Here is a 19531-nt window from a genome sequence, read left to right as displayed (position 1 = left end):
CATATCACACACAGGGGCGTGACGAGTTGGCACTCAAGAACTTGAATATATGTTATGATGCATTTGACCTGGTGTTGTAATATTTGCCATGGAGAATGCGATAGTTGCAGCTGTCAATTAAACTTCCATTGTAACCCTCTGTTTCCAGTCTGAAAAATTCTCTTTCAGGACTAGAAGTACTTGTGGCACCTTAGAGACTAACAAATTTATTTTAGCACGAGCTTTCGTGAGCTACAGCTCACTTCTTCAGATGCATAGAATGGAACACACAGACAGGAGATATTTATACATACAGAGAACATGAAAAGGTGGAAGTATGCATACTTATAAAAGCGGCCGCCCAGCCAGGCAGCGGCACAGCTGATCGCAGCGGCCCAGGAGCCGGCCAACAGGGCTGCTAACAGGGGAGTTTGAGTGGGAGTTCCCATTGGAGGAGCCAGGTATTTGTGTTTGCGTCTGTCTTTGTGGTGCTTGTGTCTCTCTGTCGGGGCAGACTGCTAAGCCCTGATTAAGGGGCGGAGCTAGGCGGAGGAGGGGGCCTATCGGCACAGCTGATCGCAGCGGCCCAGGAGCCGGCCAACAGGGCTGCTAATAGGGGAGTTTGAGTGGGAGTTCCCATTGGAGGAGCCAGGTATTTGTGTTTGCGTCTGTCTTTGTGGTGCTTGTGTCTCTCTGTCGGGGCAGACTGCTGAGCCCTGATTAGGGGGCGGAGCTAGGCGGAGGAGGGGGCCTACGAAAGGTAGATCGTGCCAAACCAACCTGATCTCCTTTTTTTGAGAAAGTAACAGATTTTTTAGACAAGGGAAATGCGGTGGATCTAATATATCTTGATTTCAGTAAGGCGTTTTCCTGTTGGTATGCATACTTCCACCTTTTCATGTTCTCTGTATGTATAAATATCTCCTGTCTGTGTGTTCCATTCTGTGCATCCGAAGAAGTGAGCTGCAGCTCACGAAAGCTCATGCTAAAATAAAGTTGTTAGTCTCTAAGGTGCCACAAGTACGCCTGTTCTTTTTGCGGATACAGACTAACACGGCTGCTACTCTGAAATCTTTCAGGACTAAACTTCTCCACAGTGGCTCTCAGCGCAAATGTGAATTATTCTGGAACGAGTGAAGGAAAGCTGACCAATGGTTTCTGAGTAACTGGAGGGAAAAAACTAGGGTGACCAGATACCAAATGTGAAAAATCGGGATGGGGGTGGGGAGTAATAGGAGCCCATATGAAAAAAAGCCCCAAATATCAGGACTGTCCCTATAAAGTCAGGACCCCAAACAGACACCTTTTGGAGGTAATTTTGCTCAAATGTTGCCCCAAACTGAAAGTGGTGAATGTTTCCACCCCCAGGCACTGGCACTGGCCTGGGCCATAAGGACTCCAGGGAAGCTGGACTGAGTTGAAAAACAATGGGGGAGGGGGTGCTCGCTGCCCCCTGAAGCGCCCATTCAGCGAGCGACACGCTCGGCGCTCAGCCGCTTCCCTGCCTCGGTCGCTCTGTAATCGATTGATTTTTCGCTCGCACGCCGTCCGGGGCTGGAGGAGCCGCTTAGCCTGCGCCTGCGCCTGCCCCTGCCCCACCAGCCAATGGGGAGGCGGGGCCGTTTCGCTGGCTGACAGCCGTTGGCCCTGGCGGGCACCCAGACGTTCCGCCGCGGGAACAGCTGGCCGACCTTTTGTCCCGCGGAGGAAGCGGTGTGACAGGCGCCAGTGACGTCACCGCGCCCTATAACTACTCCCCGAGCCCCGCGCGCCAAATTCGAACGCGGCAAGCGGCGAGCGCGAGCTAGAGCGAAGGCTGAGCATCGGCAGCACCCGCGTCTCCATGGCCACCCCCCCCAAGCGCGGCCGGGCCCAGAGCGGCGTCAAGAAGATCGCCATAGAGGGCAACATCGGTGAGATCCCGCAGCGCCCCCGCTTCCCCCGCCGCGCGGCCCCGGCCCCTCCGGGACCAGCGCTGAGGAGCCGCCGTTGCTCACCTGTCCCGCGAGGGGCCTGCGCCGCCCTCCCCTGAGGTGACGCACCGCCATCCCTCGGTCCTTGGCGGGAAGCGCCGGGACCACCTGCCCAGGGAGCCTCCTCCCGAGCCCGCCCGGTAGCCGGCGAGCGCGTCGTGGCGCGAAGCCGCGGGCCGGGCTATGGGCCTCCCGGGTGTTTATCGGTTTCGCGGCTAAAATCCTTTGTTCCTCGGGATGCCCCGGTCCCCCCGTTTTGCCGCGTTACAGGGGGATGTTCTCTTTCGCCGCAGTCCAGTGTCTGCTGGAACCGGCTGTTTCTTACTGCGGCGCCATTCCTGCCAGGTGTGTGTGGGGGGAGTTGGGGCGTCAGACAGGCGTGTGCAAGCGGACAGGGTCCGCGCCAATCCCCTTCGTTTCTTTGTAATCCCGATAAATAACGATCGCTGTCCCCTGCTCCAAGCTCGTCTCCTGACCGTTTCTGTGTCTCAGGATTTCCCATGGACTGAATTTTATGCTAGTGAAGAGGAACCAGTTTAACAAATGACACAAGGGGGGGAGGGATAGCTCAGTGGTTTGAGCATTGGCCTGCTAAACCCAGGGTTGTGAGTTCAATCCTTGAGGGGGCCACTTAGGAATCGGGGGCAAAAATTGGTCCTGCTAGTGAAGGCAGGGGGCTGGACTCAATGACCTTTCAAGGTCCCTTCCAGTTCTAGGAGATTGGTATATCTCCAATTATTACCTTTATTACCTTTTAACTCGCTCTGAAGGCCAGGCTGTGCCGCCGGTTGTTCCGTGACAGGATGAGCTGAACCTTTTTGGCCTCAGAGCTCCATGTCGGATTGAGATCATAATTTCCTATGGTTCCTACTACGTCACCTATCTATTGCTTTGCCAGCTCTTGGTAGCCTTACTCTCATTTTAATGTCCTTTTTTGTTGTGAAACACTCCATTTTTTTGCTTCGTGGCAGACTAATCTCCCGGCTTTTTTTGCTTCATGGCAGACTAATCTCCCAGCTTTTTTTTGCTTCGTGGCAGACTAATCTCCTGGCTTTGTAACTGCTGCTCCTTGTGGACAAATGACACGAGGGTGCCTTGGTAACTTTACCAGGGAGACCACCAGTTGCCCTTAAATTTCTTAATTAAAAGCTTTCTTACTTGCCTGAAAATAAGTTGGAAGAAAAATTACGTGGTGCACTCTGAAAATTTTAAATTTACTTTTAAAAATTAACTAAACAAAAAGATGAAGTAGGATGTGTCGGTAGTACCTAAATGCCACTTCACCTAGAATACTAACGTAGACCAAGATTGTCTTTACTAGGGAAAAGGTGTATTTTTAACCCATGTTAAACTAACCCATGTTAAAATAATGAAAACAAGGCAGTTGTAGGGTTTTTTTTTAACCCATATTAGTTACTCGAAGTAAACTCTAGGGGAAGCCTTTGGTTTACATTTTTTTCTCTAGTGAAGACAAGGTCCAAGCATCTTGAGGCACCTGGGTGTATTGATAGAAAACATTGTCACACTGACAAATGCACATGTTAAAATATAAATCAGAAAATGCAGAAGTTTAAAGTCTACAGGCACAATAGTTTGTCTATGTTGCCAATACATAGTATTGTATAGGATATGAACTTAAGGTGCTAATAACTTACATTACATGGGCACTTATAAAAGAACTCAATGAGCAGTTTATTCCTAGATTCAAGCATTCAGACTTAAAATTTTCTGCAGTGCATGCACAATTGCCAGTTTCCATTAATTAATAACTTAATGTCTAGCTTTTCAGACTTGCTTAGTGAGGATAATTCATGTACTAAGTTTAATGTTCATCCATTAACATTTAACATTTGAAGTTTGACAATAGCGAGAAGTTTTTTCACCATTACAGAAAAATGGTGAAAATTATTTTTCTGGTTATTTTTTCTGAAACTATTATCTTTGCTTAGCAATCATGAATTTTTCCAGAAAGTTATGAATAATTAAGAAGTTATTAGTGAAAATTGTTCTGTGACATTAAGTATAGCATTTCATTCCAGGTGACTAATATAGTGATGTATTTAATGTAAACTTTTCCCCCTCGTTTTAGCTCCACAATGAACATTAGCTTCCCTCTTTAATCATTAGCTTCCCTCTTTAACATGTTCTCGCATGCTTCTGCTACTCTGCTATAGAATATAGTCTGCATACAAGGTCAGGGTCAGGTTATATTTTGAGAAATTTTACAGAAAATGTAATATTTACAGAAAATATTATACAGCTGATGGTTGTTACAGACAAGGGGGAAAAGAGATTTGTTTGATCTGATTGGCGTTGTTCCTTGTTCCAAGACCTAATCTACATATGGATGCTGTAATATTGTAGGAGGAGAATGTACTGGGGAGGTCTTCTCATGAAACCAGTGATGCATTGGAAGCGGAGGTTTTATTTGATGGAACCTGGAAAATAGAGTGTCTAGTGGCTAACAACCACTTCCATTACTTTCTGACTGACGTATTTATTGTGCTCTTTTCCAACAGCGGCAGGAAAATCAACATTTGTGAATATTCTCAAACAAGCTAGCCAGGAATGGGAAGTTGTTCCTGAGCCTGTAGAAAGATGGTGCAATGTTCAAAGCTGCCAAGAGGATGATGAGGTATGATGATAGCCTTTGATTTTTATTGAGATTAGTATTTCATATTATTTGTTCATTATGGCGCAAGGAGAATCTTGTTTGGGATCAAGGCCTCTTCTACTCTAATAAAACCATAATAAAAATATGACCTGTGTATATATACCTGTAATAGTAACAGTTTCATCAACTCTCCTCATATTCATTTGACTTCCTTTCACCTTTGTAGGTTTTGACCCTTATTAAGCAAGCCTGTGATGCTCAAATGGAATGTGTGTTTACACTCGTGCATGTTTAAGAGTAGGTATGGGGAGTGCAGTAATCCTTTCGGCTGTCTAGACTTACAAGTGTATTACAGAGTAAACATCATTTACGCCTAATCAGCACAAATAATGGAAAAATGCCAGTCCTTGCGCAGCCTCTCCCACTTGGGCACCACTGGCTTTATCTATACTGGCACTTCATCGGCAAAACTTTTGTCGTTCAGGGGTGTTAAAAAGCCACACGCACCTGAATGGCAAAAGTTTTACTGACAAAAAGTGCCGGTGTGAATGGCGCTTTGTCGGCAGGAGAACTGCTGGTGCTCGTGTGGGGTGGAAATTTTTTGTCGGAAGGAAAGCTCTCTCCTGCCGACAAACAGCAGCTACACTGTGTACCTTTTAGCATCACGGCTGTCGCAGCACAGCCATGTCACTAAAAGTTGTGTTGTGTAGCCATAGCCTAGAACACGACAAGGAAGTATTCAAAAGACACAGCTCAGATTTGCTAATATATCTCTGTGAAGAAAACATAGAATACTTCAGATGTTCCAGGAGATATCTTCTGAAACCTTTGGCAAAAGAATGTGAACTGCTGACTAAATTGTTTATGTAATCTGGCTTTGATTTTGATTTTTGCATTGTAAACCTGGATCTATCACTATTTCAGCTTGCTTCATGGCTGTCACATAATGGCACAAGTCATAATATCTGTGCACAATAGTGCTATCACTGAGCCATAAAGGAACTTTTTCAAGAGTAAAAAATAGTACAATGTATTTTGACGCACTAAACAAAAGTTTTAAACAGTGAAGGCATTTGCCTCATCTACCATTTATGGGGAAAAGTATGTGCTTGTTATTGTACTAGATCATCCAAACTAAGCAACTTTTCGCAACCCTTTTGGGTTGCAATGAAGAAGTTTTTGGAGATGAATGCTCATAATGGTTGAGATCCTCCAACTGCCTGTTTCAAGTCAAGGATTGGTATCTATGGCCATCAATGTGGTAACGTTACTTGTAGCCAAAAAACAGCTGCCTATAATAAAATTATCCTATGGAGTTTAGCTTTGACATATAGCATTTTTGACTGAGAAATTTAAAACTGAAATGCCAACACTCTAACTATAGTTTTACAGCAAATTAATAAGGAAAGTTTTTAAAAGAAAAAGTGAATATTGCTTAATTGTGTAACTTAAGCAGATATATTTTCGTTTATAATAGAAATGTAGCCCTGGACGGAATCTCAAGAAGTCACTAGTTCATCCCCCTGTGCTGAGGCAGAATCAAGTATGCCTAGATTATCCCTGACAAATGTTTGGGATAGTATAGGTAACTAGTGAGCATACATGTGCATTAAACATATTTATATGCTCACGTTAAGACAGATGGGAGCAGTGTGTTCTAGTGGTTAGAATACAGGCATGGGAGTCAGACCTGGATTCTGTTACCCAAGGCCACACAACAGGTCGGTGGCAGAGTAGTTTCTCTGTTTATAAAAATTACCTGTGTACTCATTTTATAAAAGTCCTTAGAAGCAAGCCATCACAGAAGTGCAAAAGAGTAATTATCATCATTAGTAAGTTTTCTGATGTCCACATTATGTAGTCCATTTTCAATTGTACCTTTGGTAAATCAAAGCCAGTTTTTTCATAAGCAAAACAAAGGCACTCCTTTCCACTCCGCCCCCGCTGCCCACACACAGCAGAAGGATTATGACTAGACAAAATTTGTAATTTTCTTTATATAGCCCTGTGTCACAAAATGTATATTCCCCCGCCCCTCCACAGTCTTATTACTCAAACCGATAAACGCATTTTATTCAAAATTTCACATAAATAGAGCCTTCGGGAACAAACTAAGCATAAAGCATATTGGGCCAAAATGTGTGTGTGTTTTGGAAAGCTGTTTGGTTTTTAACTTTATAAAAACACAAGGTTCTAATGGAGGCTGCATTGTGACCTTAACCATAGCAGGCACTAACAGCACTTACTACAATACTTTGTTTATATAATGCCTGCCTTCCAAGGATATCAAAGCACTTTACAAACATCCACATGAGGTGGGGAAGTATTCTCTATTTTTCATGTAGGGAAATTGAGGCTTAGAAAGGTTAAGTGACTTGCCAAAGGTCACATATTAAGTCAGTGGCAGAGTCTAGATTAAAGCCCAGTATTCTGCATTCCAAGTGCTGTGCTATTAGCGCCTAAGCCATGCTTTTTTCCTTAGAGTGCAAACAATGAAATTTTGTCAAGATATTATGGAGTAAATCCTTTTGCTGCCACGTCCATTTGTACAAACTAAGGGGTTTGTGTTTGAATGTCAGGTCATCTTTACTAGAAAAGCTGTAAAGCACACAGTGTTCATGTCCCACAGTTAAGTTTTGTTTGCTGAATTTGCATGCAATGGCATTCCAGCTGCTGTTGATGATACAGGACAATAAAATTAAATAAAATCATCTAAAGGTAACTCATTCAGCTAAGAGAGGAAGATATCTAATTCTGTGTATAGGGGAATATGTTCTTGTCCTCATATGACATGTTTAGAGTGTATATAGCCATCTGCTTAGATGTCATGTCTGCAGCTGTTATCGAGTGAACTATAACAGATGGCACGTGGTAAGCCAGCTGAATATTAAATTTAACACTGCTGTGTCAGAGCAAAAGGAGTTCTTGCAAGTGTGGGATTGGCTTTTTGTACTGCCAGCTTAATTTTGTTTAAAACATTGTTTGTAAATAGTGACTAAAAACTTCTGAGACCGCCAAGCATTTTAAACGCTGCAGGCTGAAAGTATCCAGGTTCACCCATATCCATAGGCTTCCCCCCCCCAAAAAAAAAACCCCACTGTTGCCAACAACGGCTTCACCATAAATAGCCAAGAGATAGTGGAGACTAACCTGTGGAGCTCCACCAGGAATAGCAACAAAGAAAAAAGGCTAATGTAGACACAGTAGTTCTTGAAATTGACATGGGTTGAAGCTGTTCCTCAAAGAGAAGCTGACATGCCCTGGGAATATTTGTTCAAAAGAAACAATTTGCCATGCTTCTAAAACATGAAATATACTGTCAAATGAGTAGGATGTTCCTAAAATGTTATAGTGACAGAAAGACAATGTGGCTGAGGTAATATCTTTTATTGGACCCACTTCTGTTGGTTGAATAAAAGATATTACCTCACCCATCTTGTCTTTCTCATATCCTGTGAGTCAGTCTCTCTCTCTCACTCACTCACTCACTCACTCACTCACCCTAGCTACAGCACCCCTGAAAACAACAATAGGAACAGAACACTATTTGTCCAAAACACATAACAACACCCCAGCACAACAAAGGGAGTTAAGGTGTGTGCAAATGACATACACACTTATAAATGGAGATTCAGAGTAGGTGGAGACAATTCTAGCCCTGAAAAAAGAGGCTACACCATTTTGTCATGGTAAGCAGTTTTGGGCATTTTAGAGGTAACTTCAAGAAGTTGGACCCCATAATCATAGGGTGACTTACTTTGTTAAAAATAGGAGCTGACGACATCACAGAAAAGTGGGGGGAATGTGCTCCAGATGCTGTATGAGAAACCGGACCGGTGGTCTTTCACCTTCCAGACGTATGCTTGCCTGAGCAGGATCCGGGCTCAGCTCAAATCCCTTAATGGGAAAATCAGAGAGATGGAGAACCCTGTGGTCTTCTTTGAGCGATCCGTGTATAGCGACAGGTATGTTTAATTTGTGGACACTTGGCTGAGTAGGAGAATCCTTGTAATGTCTAGAAAGCAGATGAGCTTTCATAAGCACTTCAGAACCAGTGATTTGCGACTGGCTCTGGTGAGTTTATGATATTATCAATGAATCCATTGCTCGCTTTCTTTCTGTATTATTGTACAATGAGGTCATTTTACCAGCTCAGACAATAACTTTGTTCTATTAACCAAATTATATTAAATATGTGTAATTTTCTGTCCTGTTAAAAAAGCAGGGGCAGGGTTGAGGGGAGAAAGAAGAGCACATTCTACATCTCTCACGAACTTGTTATTCCCATGTTCTATGAGAGCTGCTGTATCTTTGCTCCGAAGTGTTGTACCTTTCAGTCTCTGGTTGTAGGGGGTAGAACTTCACTATTGAGTCCCATGTCAGCAGTTTTGGGGTTAATAGTGCATTAGGATAGTCTTAGCCAGTTTCCATGGTGTGACAGATTTCAGTGGAGGAACTGTATGTATTGGCCTAAATGCTCTTGTTGCAGTCTCCAAAAGGTGGTGAATCTAGCAGAGAGGTAATAGAGCAGGCCTGCACAACTCGTAAAGCGGCGAGGGCCACATTCCTCCAAAGAAAACAGCTGAGGGCCAAAACCTCCCGGCCCCACAGAAACACCCCACCCCAGGGCCGCCCAGCCCTGCGGAAACAAACCCTCCTTCCTCAGCGCCGCCCCCACCAAAACAGCTGTGGGCCAAAAAGGAAGGTTGGGGGTGGGGAGGTTTTGATTTTAAATCAACCCGGGGCTCCCAGCTGAAGAGGTGGCTTGGAGCCCTCAGGGTCAAATTAAAGGGCCGCGGCTGGGATTTAAAGGGGTCTGGGCTCCCCGCGGCTGCCGGCAGCCCAAAGCCCTTTGATTCCCGGCCGCGGCTGAGATTTAAAGGGCTCTGGGCTCCCCGCGGCTGCGGGCAGCCCAGAGCCCTCTGATTCCCGGCCGCGGTTGGGATTTAAAGGGCTCTGGGCTCCCTGCCCTTGCGGGCAGCCCAGAGCCCTTTGACTCCCGGCCACGGCTGAGATTTAAAGGGCTCTGGGCTCCCCGCCGCTGCGGGCAGCCCAGACCCCTTTGATTCCCTGCGGCGGCCGGGATTCAAAGGGCTCTGGACTGCCCGCAGAGCGCCGTGTGCAGGGGATTTAGAATCCCCCCGCGGGCCGCAGAGTGAGGCTCCGCGGGCCGCATGCGGCCCGTGGGCCTTATGTTGTACAGGCCTGTAATAGAGCATATGTCTGAACATGGCAGCTATGCATGACTCTGTGGGAAACTGCAACTGAAATAGCATGGGGAAGGGGACCAGGTGGGTGGCAAGACTGCAGCCATCTAGAAAGAGAGCAAAGGGTTAAATATAATCTAGTAATAAGATCACCTGACTCCTTCAGGTGAGCCAGTGGAACAAAACTGTTAGGTTTTAGCAAAACTATTCATGGACAATTGAGTTTTTTGCAACCTAAACATCAATCAGGCTACAGAAGTAGCTCATTGATTTTTTTTTCTAGATATTGCAGAGCATATTGAACTGGATACTTAAATAACATGACTTACATTTCCTCATTGTTCGATAAATCTTTTGGGTTTTAGGTATATTTTTGCATCTAATTTATATGAATCTGATTGCATGAATGAGACCGAATGGACAATTTACCAAGATTGGCATGAATGGATGAATAAGCAGTTTGGTCAAAGCCTTCAACTAGATGGAATCATTTATCTCAGAGCCACTCCAGAGGTGAGAAATAAAACTTTATGAATTTAGCAAGAATGAGAGTGTGATCAGATTGACCAATCTAGGCTCTGAGCCTTGCCTATAAATCTTTGCCTACATGAGTGTAGAACTATTTTGCCAGGTTGCACTCTTTAATACTCCATAGAAAGTGGTGTATTTTTAAGGTATCCACAAAACTACTGGTTTTTTGAGAAATCTGTTACTTTCAAGCAAATCTTCAGCCCAAGCTGTCTGTATCAGAATCTTTAAACTTGTGACTGCTCATGTTGAAACACCAACGCCAGGCATGTTACCTAGTGGCAACACAGCTGTCTGGGAAATAAAGTTGGGGCAGAGAAAGTGGACTTCTGTCCAGGAAAATGCCTAGAAATAATATTTTTCCTATTTATATAATCAAGGATCTCAAAGTGCTTTCCATATATTAGTAAAGCCTCACAATGCTCCTGTGAGATGATATTCTTTACAGATAAAGAAAACTGAAGCATAGAGAGATTAAGGAGACAATATGGCTGTTCTGCCTGAGAAGGTAAGATGACTTGGATTCAGAGCTCAGCCACTTTGCCAAAAGAACACAGGACTAGTGGGCAGGGAGCAATGTACTAAAATCTACACACTGGATGGAGATTACAATGGAAAAGCAGTGGAAATTCCATGGCTTTTGGGTCACAGATGGATATCAGAAGTGCCTCTTTCTGGCTCTCAATCATTCTGAAGCCCATACCGATGTAAGCCTTGCTGCCTCGTTTGCCTTATTTGTCATAGGCTGGGGGAGGGATGGGTTTCAAATTTTCCTATTGTCTGTCAGTATAGTTTTGACACTTTTTATTACCAGCCCTTGTCAGTATTCATTTCCTGTGCAAGTATCTTTACTGCTGCCTTGAGAAAGGGCATTTGCTGTGCAAGGTGGCCTGTTCGTGACTCCTTCCCTTCTGTCTGGATGCATACTGTATTCAGTGATTGACACTGGCAAGGAGAGAGTGGTTGAGGCTGCTTGCTCCCATATGATGCCATGTAGCTGTTTACTTATTTGACTGTGATTATAGGCCCATCTGTTCTGTGACAAGGGGAAAGTATGGCCGTAAGCAACTTGTCTAAGGTCACAGTCAGAGGCAAAGCCAGGAATAGTACCCAGGTGTCCTAATTTCCAGTCCTTTGCTATAAACATTTAACCACAGTTAAGACTGTTGGCTGCTCTTTCCATATTGCACTTTTCCACTACTGCTGTAACTATTTCTTAGGGGGAAGAATGCTCTTTTTTTGGAATCCTATGCCAGTCTGGGACATATTTCTTGATAAGAGTAGATAAGAGAGAAGTATTTATGAATGGAGGTGTACTCTCAGTTTATAGAGTAATCTACACCATATAAGGGATGGTGTAGATTTGGCTTGATCATTCTCTGTGGCCAATAGAAGAACTTGGAGCTATTGTGTGACTTAACTGGTCATCTGTACAGGCAGGATTTAACATGTCTAATGTATTCCTGGAAAGTTTAGGGACTGCTCTTCACATCTTTGCAAGTCTTCCTGCATCTGTATGTTTAAAGATTGCTCTGGGTAGTGCTGATATGTCAAGGGATACTTCAATTTTCTTGACTCCTATTTTATGACATGGCAAACACTTTGCATTTACTCTCTTTCTAAGATCAGGTAATGCTAGATTGGGGACGTGGAGGGGTATAAGGCAACACTAGCGTTGAGGATCATGAAAATTCCAGACATATTATTTGAAAGGATTTTAACATACTTTAGATTATTAAAATCAAAAGAACTTTAAAAATCCAATATACTTTTTACACCATTTATGCTGTTGACTTTTTCCATTTCTTTCAGCTAGGACGTTGTATCTAGACCAGTCAAGTGCACTTCTTGCACTGAACGTACTGGCATAATGCTGTGGTGTCTGAGTTTCTATCACTACAGGGGACTAGCTAAATAAAAAGTTTGAATTGCCCCATCACCACCACCAAATATCAAACCACTGACACATTCTATTCTTACTGAGTTTTGCAATCTTGGCATTTTAAGAAAATCTCAGGTTTTGGCCTGAATTATTTGAACATGCTACTTTAAACCTGTAGATACTTAGATAAGAAATAGACAAGCTTCATAGTAAGAGTGGTCAGCAAACTACTACTTATGCACTGGACCAAGGGTCAAGAATTCTTGGTTCTATTGCTGGCTCTCCCACAGAGTTGATCTGTGATATTGAGCAAATTTGATTTCTCTGTGCCTGGTTCTCAATTCATAAAGGTTTTTTTAATTTCGGTTTTGCCCCTTTTTTGCTGTTCTATTATTTATAGAGAGAGCTAAAAGATGCGTGTGTTGAAAAATAGTCTTATTTTTCATTTTACAGTAATCAGGAATTTCAAGTTTGGCCTTCCCCTGTTTTGCCAAAGGACTTCTTGGTGGGCTCCAAAGATATTTTCTGAACTCTCACCTTCATTGGAGTTTTTGGGGTTGCTAAGACACCATTTCTCCCAAGGGCTCATGAGCCTTTGGAATTAAGTAGATGTCAGCAAAACAAACAGGTTTTAAACAGGCTGACTAAAAATTCCTTTTCTTCAACTCTTTGCTCTTCTGATGTCATAATCATAGTTCTCCAGAAACTAGACAAGACATGAATTTCTAATGCTATAGAGACTGTTTTCTTCTGCCTTTTTATTTTAACTGTTCTGGCTCTCTTCATACACCATAATAAAGGGCACAAACCCATCTCTTTTGCATATAACCTATAAAAGATTATAAAAATAATCTCAGGGAAATACTCTTTGTTATCTTCTGATAAAAGGTGCCATAAGTGCAAGGTAATATAAGTAAATACCTTTTTTAAATAAAAGTCAGCAATAAAACTTTTCTACATATCACAAGGTCTGAAAAATCAAAAAAATGTTGTTGGAACTTTTAACTGAACCTGCACCTTTACACATCACTTCCATATTGTGTGGAGTACTGAAAAAAACATCTTTTTTTTCATTAGCGTCCTGGGGTTGCAGGATGAACTTGAACTTTTGTTTTATATTTTGCCTTTAAGTGAAAGATTTACCTTTTGAATTTTTGAATCCACAACGGCAACAATAATTCCCAAGAATAGTTGTTCACATTCCCCAATAAAAGGATATAATCAAGTGAACCTGTAAGTGCCAATGTTGAAGAACTGATGCAAAGTTTCTCTTTATATTGTTTTTTTACCATTTTTCTGCCAGTTAACCAACACCACCTCATTGGCCTCCAACAGCTAAACATGGAAGAGTCTTTCTGTACTCTCAAAACTCACTCACTAATATAAGGGTGGTAATCTTGGTAGGAGTGTAGGGTATTGGGATTTAAAAAAAAAAAAAAGCTTCGGGGGGGTTGAATTAAAGTCCAATTTATTTTCTTCTCTTGTAAATTGGTCCACTTCTTTTCTTTCTGCTTTTAGAAATGCTTAAATAGGATTTACGTGCGTGGAAGAGATGAAGAACAAGAAATTCCTATTGAATATCTGGAGAAACTTCACTACAAACATGAAAGCTGGCTTCAGCATAGAACATTGCGGTAGGCTTTTTTTCATTTTGACTAATGCATGCCTGGAAACATTTGATAGTGAAGGTGTTTGCCTGTGTCTTTCCACAAGGTTTCAAATAAGACTTCAGTTGTCCTTGAAAATGTCAAACCATGATGGCTTTTAAAAACCAAGTATCTTATGCATTTGGTTTTCTTATACTATATCTGTAAATGTCTTATTGGGCTCAGTCTCACAGGGTGTTGAACATCATTTGTGGGTCCAGGATGCCCTTCAATTCACGTTCACCTCAGCTGGAGCTTAGAGCATTCAGCAGTTTGCAGAACTGAGTTCGCTGGGATACACAGCCTGGACGTTACTGAAGTCACTTGGAGGTGCTGGTCATTCAGCACACTGTAAATTCAAGGTTATTTATTTAGGATCCTAACCAAGGAATCTAGCTTTAGATTTAAAAATTATGGATATAATTTTAAGCTCTGCAGTTCTCCCAATCTGGAAAATTTTCATTAAGATTGCTTTGATGAAGACTTGATTTATTTTTACTTTGCAATTAATATAATTTTTCTCCTTTTCCTATTCCTACACCCCTATTTCTATATAGGACGGATTTTGAATACCTGGAAGAAGTACCCATCTTAACACTGGATGTTAATGAAGATTTCAAAGGCAACAAAGACCAGTATGAAAATATGATTGAAAAGGTAAAACTTAACAAGAAATACCAACTTTTTGCTATTTAAACATGTTGATATACATTCAATATAAGATCACATTTATGTTCAAAGAAAACTATATACTTTGGAACAGTAGTCTGTAACTTCAAAACAGTCTCTCACCATAATTTTTCTGTGCAATATTTAACCTAAAGCTTTTTTTTAAGGCACATTGGAGATCACCACTGGTAAGTGTGTGTGTGTGTACATTCACAAATATATGCACCTAGGGTTTCTGAGCAATACCAATCACTCCCCCATTCAGCCCACTACTATCACCACTTTGAGTCAGTAACTAACATGTCTGAGTTCTGACCCAAAGCAGCAAAAAGGAAAATGTTGAGTAAATATATAAATCTTATTTGTGGCACTGGCAGTATATAAGCCCATTGAAAGACTGTAATTAAAAAATAAAACTACTAATGCAGGGAGATGTATAAAATCATAAAACATACTTCACTGTTTACATATTAAGCATGTTTCTTAAACATTAAACAATCAAGTTTTCTTCATTTGTAAATGATTTTCCAGCTTGATGTTACACTGGTTAAATAATCTTGTGTGTTCTTGACGGAGAGAAACTATTATGTTGCTGCCATTCTACTACAGTCATACACAACTACAAAAATGTTTGTTAAACAAACAGCCACTGAAAAGCAGTGTGGTAGGCTACTTTTCAAATTTAGTTTCTCAATTTATTTGGGAAATAATGTGGAATATAAAATGGAGCTGTTGCATTTTTGGATCAAATATATTTCTTTGAGTAGTTTGGGAGAAACTAAGCTAAGGGTTTTGTTGCATCAATCTGATCTAGTTCTTAGCTAATGAGGAGATCAGAAGGCGTACAGAGGTGACCGATGTAGTGCAGGTGATGTACGAAACTTTACTATACAGAAGAAAAATGCTGCTTTCCCTTTATTTCACGTTTAACACAGTACTGTACTATATTTGGGGTTTTCTTATTTTTTTTTTTTTTGGTCGCTGCTGCTACCTGATCATGTACTTCCAGTTACAACTGAGGTGTGTGGTTGACTGGTCATTTTGTAACTCTGGTGTTCATAAATTTGAGGTTCTACTGTATCTCTAATCCTGAAGAGCAAATTCTCAAATACAGTAGCTCCTCATTTAAAGTCATCCCGGTAAATGTTGTTTTGTTGTTACGTTGCTGATCAATTAGGGAACATGCTCGTTTAAAGTTGTGCAATGCTCGTCGTTTGGCAGCCGCCTGCTTTGTCCAGTGCTTTCAGGAAGAGCAGACTGTTACAGCTAGCTGGTGGAGGCTTGGAACCAGGGTGGACTGACAGCCTCCCTTTCAGCTCCCTGCTCCTCTAAGTTCCCTGTGCAGCAGCCACCCAGCAGGCTAGCAATTGCAGCTATCCCTCCCCCCACTGCCATGTGCTGCTCCTGCCCTCTGCCTTGTAGCTGGTCCCCAAGCCTTCTGCTTGCTGTGCAAGTGGAGGGGGAGAGGGGAAGGGAGATGGGCTAATGTCAGGGTGTACCCCTCCCCCCTGCTCCTGCACCCCGCTTACCCCTTCTCCATACAGAGCAGGGTGGGGACACCTAACCCCCCCCATTTACATTAATTCTTATGGGGAAATTGGATTCGCTTAACATCATTTCGCTTAAAGTCGTATTTTTCAGGAACATAACTAAAATGTTAAGTGAGGAGTTACTGTAGCTGCATGGGAGCTCATTAGTGTTCATATATTTGGAATGTTTATTTTCTGAACTTATATACATGTTGAATCCATTCTTCTGTAACAACTTTAGATGTGATTTTACATAATCTTGTTGCAGTTTAGGACAGTTTTCACATGTCTTAGGAGCACTGAAGAATTCCACATCAGTATAATGTGTGGCTACCTGGGGTTCTGCACCTACTGAACTTCAGGAATCTTGGCTTTCTGCAACTCTGGCCACAAAATCACGTGCTTTGCCATGAGATTTTATTTCACCCAGTAATTACGCCTTGTACAGTATAAGGCAGTAGAGAGGTGAAAAGACAGTTCTCTTAGATCTGTTTCATAAATACACTTCATTTGATTCAAAATATTTGCTTCTTTTGCAGGTCAAGGAATTTTTGAGCACTTTATAATCGTTTTGAAGAGCAAACAGAATCAAACTGTTCCAAACATCTGTGAGATCAGAGCTTGGGTTCAAATTCGGCTTATAAGGTGTCTGACAAGGAGGGGTTCAGTGTTGTTGCTTTAACAAATTGTGAGGAACAAACACACTTTGTAATATTTGTTTTACAAAATGTATGTATAGATTATTTTCATAAACCAGTGGGCCTGTTCAGTGTTATACAGAACAGTTTACAAGTTACCCAAGGTTACAAAGAGTCCCAGGAGCCCTTAATTACTACTCCTGTTTCTGATTAGAGTAATAAATTCCCATAGACCACTCTTCCTCTTTTGTCCCTAATTTGTATTTAATTCCCATGTAGTTAGGGGTTTTATCAGAACTGGTCTCCTGTATTTTTCAGTGGAATTTGAGAGTCTGCAAGGGAAGTTGTACATTCTGTAGCAGCTTCGTCCCAATTAGGGGAAGAGGATATTGAGGGGAAGGGATTTCTGCTGGTGAGGGAATTAATTTACATAAAGTCCCATACATCAAAGTACAAAAACGTGTTTTGATAATTCCGGTATATTGGTGGGACTTTGCCCAGAATGAGTTGGGTCAAAAACCAAACCTAAAGTATAATGCTCCTTCAACAAACTTGTCTGCCATTTTTGTGTCACTTTGTAAAGGTATTTAAGAGTTTCCATCTGTTAGCACTTGTTCTTTTTTATAACTTTTCCTGTACAAAGTTATAAGATCTGTAGAAATTATCCCATATGAAAAATAATTTATATCTGAAATTTAGGAATCTGTCTTTGGTAGCCAGTAAATCCTTTTTTTCCTGCAAAGGCCAGCATCTGCTTGTTGAATGCTGAAATAGAAAGTAAAACTATGTAAGCTGTCTTTAGGTTTTAAATTGTGTTTTTAAATGTGATGTGACTAGACTTTTAAATGTTATCATGGTGGGAGTTGCATTGTTCTTACCTAGCAGTCTCCTGCTGGTTTAATTTCTTCTCTGGTTAACTGTTGGCCTTCCTGCAATGAAAAGGGGAGAACTTTGTGGAGCAACCACTGTTTTAATGCACTGATCTTTGTAATGGTGATTTTTCTTTCAAATTCTGAAAACACCATCAACCATTTAGTACACACATCTTGAAATATGTACTGTATTTTGTGCTGTATTTTGCATTCAGTACTTTCTTAATATGTAATTATATACTTGGCTTTTGAATGCAAATATTCTAATTTCACAGGATTTTATTATAATGGTGCTCATGTTCCCTGTCAATTTTGAGATAGAATCTCCTACAGTGTGACTAGAATCATGTTGGAAAAATAAAAATGGATAGAAACTTTTTTGCACTTACTAAATTGTTGGCTTTCAGTATCGTGTAACAGTTGTGCATAGATTGGCAATATCTGATATTCATACAGGAGCTGATCTGATGTCAATATGTCAAGTTCTTGGAGGATATAAATTCACTAATTTTTTTTTTTAAATATTGTGTTACTGAGTCCAGATTTCCCACACATGGAAAATATGGAAAATGAATTACTAATTCCATATCTTTTCCAGACTTGTCCAGGACTGCAGAGGCAAAAGTGTTGCCGGCACAGAGGCCCGAGGCGACAGCAACAGTGGTTCGTTGCCCGGTGTGCTTTGCCAATAAACACACCAAGGTGGAGAAGCAAAAACCAGGTTTATTTGAGCCCAGATAAGGTGCAAGGGAGAACTAGCAATCTCAAATCCTGTTTTCCTCTTTTTATACATAACTTTAGCTAAGCATTCCCATCACCCCCACACTTCTCCTCTCCCCCCACCTTTCATTCCCATGCAGCAAATACACTTTGCAATAGCAATCACATGAAGCAGTTAAGTCATACTTGGCAAAAAACCACCTTAGCTCGTTAGCAACTCTTCTGTGATCAGTTATCTGTACTTTTCCACCGTGGGGGCTACGTTCTCATGCATATAACTTTAATTACAGCACCTGCTTTCCGCCTATCTTATTTAGTATTGGCTACATCTAGTATCAAGCAACCTTGCCACTGTCAATAATTAGGACATAACACAAAAGGTTACAAAAGTTTAGTAAGGCTAACAAAAGCACTTTACATAAAGGTACTTTGGGTCACATAGGCCCAAAGCCATCCTCCCGAGTTACCTAGATTTATGCCTAGTGACACCAACAAAAGGAAAGACATTCTAATATCGTAGCTCTAGAAACTGAGTTCATTTAAAGCCAGTGTCAGAGATCGATGAAGATTCAGTTTAGATTTAATTAAACATGCAACAGAAACCTTGAAATATTCTTGCCAAATCTACACCAGACACTAGCAACCTATTTTTAACCAAGTTGCAATTATCTGTTAGGTTTCAGCTGCCAGGATTTAATACTTTGGCGTGATCATGTGAGGAATATTGTTCAAAATCTTATGATGATTAAGCCCTTTATGTTATCAGCAGGTCCAGGTTATAACTAATATTTTTCAAACACATCGCAGATTACATCAGTATTCTGGGGGAGATTGTATACAACCAGTTCCAGAATGCAATACAAAATCACTGAAACCCAAGTATAAATTCAAAGGAGAAAGTCTCTGCAACTTATAAGAACAGTTTTAATTGCTGTGAACATAAGACTGTTTCAGGGCTTTGGTAGTAGCTGGACGGACAGCACTGGAAGGGAGGTTATTAGTGCATAAAATAGATGCAGCACAAACAGCAGCAGATCATATTTGCCTACACTGTACTGTCTGTGCCTCAACTCTGACCTTAGAGGGGCCATCTCTAACAGTGCAAGGATGATTCAGTCTCTGTGTCCAATCAATCCTTGGTCTCAGCTGAAGTTGACAATTAGAGCCCTGTTGGATTTTATGATTAAAAATTGTGTATGTAACTGCCCCCTTTTTGTTTCCCTTACCTTACTGAGAGCTCTTCAGGGCAGAGATATGTATTCAGGTGAGTGTAC

The 19531-nt window shown here is 41.6% G+C and overlaps 1 protein-coding gene across 1 annotated transcript; it reads left to right on the top strand.

Annotated features, from left to right (window-relative positions):
• Positions 1–1659: 1659 nt before the first annotated feature.
• DCK (deoxycytidine kinase) lies at positions 1660–18102 on the top strand. The gene is made up of 7 exons (XM_045017327.1): positions 1660–1892; positions 4472–4587; positions 8338–8531; positions 10139–10286; positions 13702–13817; positions 14387–14486; positions 16567–18102. Exons 1-7 carry the CDS (start codon positions 1823–1825, stop codon positions 16591–16593), a joined length of 771 nt encoding a protein of 256 aa, XP_044873262.1. The 5' UTR covers positions 1660–1822; the 3' UTR covers positions 16594–18102.
• Positions 18103–19531: the final 1429 nt, after the last annotated feature.

Source organism: Mauremys mutica, chromosome 5 (genome assembly GCF_020497125.1).
Source record: "Mauremys mutica isolate MM-2020 ecotype Southern chromosome 5, ASM2049712v1, whole genome shotgun sequence".
Classification (NCBI taxonomy): domain Eukaryota; kingdom Metazoa; phylum Chordata; order Testudines; family Geoemydidae; genus Mauremys; species Mauremys mutica.
Note: the sequence above shows the minus strand (reverse complement) of the source record. Positions and strands in the feature narration are given on the sequence as shown.